Source organism: Olea europaea, chromosome 17, assembly GCF_002742605.1.
Source record: "Olea europaea var. sylvestris chromosome 17, O_europaea_v1, whole genome shotgun sequence".
In the NCBI taxonomy this organism is placed as follows: domain Eukaryota; kingdom Viridiplantae; phylum Streptophyta; class Magnoliopsida; order Lamiales; family Oleaceae; genus Olea; species Olea europaea.
Genome location: NC_036253.1, coordinates 1,511,974 through 1,512,751, shown reverse-complemented (window position 1 = coordinate 1,512,751; position 778 = coordinate 1,511,974). Strand labels below are relative to the sequence as shown.

At 31.9% G+C, this 778-nt stretch overlaps 1 protein-coding gene across 1 annotated transcript in view; it reads left to right on the top strand.

Moving 5' to 3' along the window:
* The window catches only part of LOC111365499 (peptide chain release factor PrfB3, chloroplastic-like), a 4,070-nt gene extending 3,324 nt beyond the window's left edge, over positions 1 to 746 (top strand). Inside the window, exons 6-7 of the mRNA XM_022986054.1 lie at positions 500 to 669; positions 739 to 746. Coding sequence (XP_022841822.1) covers positions 500 to 669; positions 739 to 746 — 178 coding nt within the window. The remainder of the gene's footprint in view (positions 1 to 499; positions 670 to 738) is intronic.
* The last annotated feature ends 32 nt before the right edge of the window (positions 747 to 778 follow it).

Below are 778 nucleotides of genomic sequence, written 5' to 3'. Positions count from 1 at the left end.
GCAAGCTTAGTTCTAAGTAAAGTTTTGTTTCCAAACTTATTCGATACAGTTTTCTTACTTAGAACTAAAAAAAAAAAAGGTTATTTGGGCAATAAGGCGAGTATTATTTTCAAAATAGGCACAGCTTATTCCAACTTTGCCCAACCAAATCTTTAATTTTATTTTATAACCTACTTATTTACTTTTTAGTGAAGTTTTTAGGCTAAGCTAAACACATGCATGTAGTGTTTGTCATTTTGGCTAGTGAGTTTGGCTCTCATTTCTATACCCCGCATCTTCAAATATCTTGTTCAGATTTAGAATTGGCTATTGAATAAGTAGTATAACATATAGAACCCTAATTCTTCATCTTTTTGGTACTAGAGTTTCAATTCCTTGTTTATAGCGTAATTTGGAAAATTTGAGAAAGAAATTTCATTTTTTACATCTAATATCTAATTTTAATTGACCATATTATATACTATTGTTGTATCACTATTGCTAATATGTTGTAAGCTAGATTTACGGCTGTGGATGTGACTCCTTTGTTCCTTGAATCATCACTCGGACTATTAATTGATGACAAGGATCTACTAGTCTCCTGCCCATCATCTTCCAAGAAGTTGGGCAAGATTTCTTCATCGGTTTCCATTCAGCATATTTTAACTGGTGTGGAAGTCCAATCAACAGGTGAGAATTTTGCTTGGGATAGTTATAGTTTCTGTTAAGTTCATATCGTTATTTTTCTTGCTTTTGTAGTAATATAGTTCTGATTCATGTACTTGGCTCAATTTCTTTG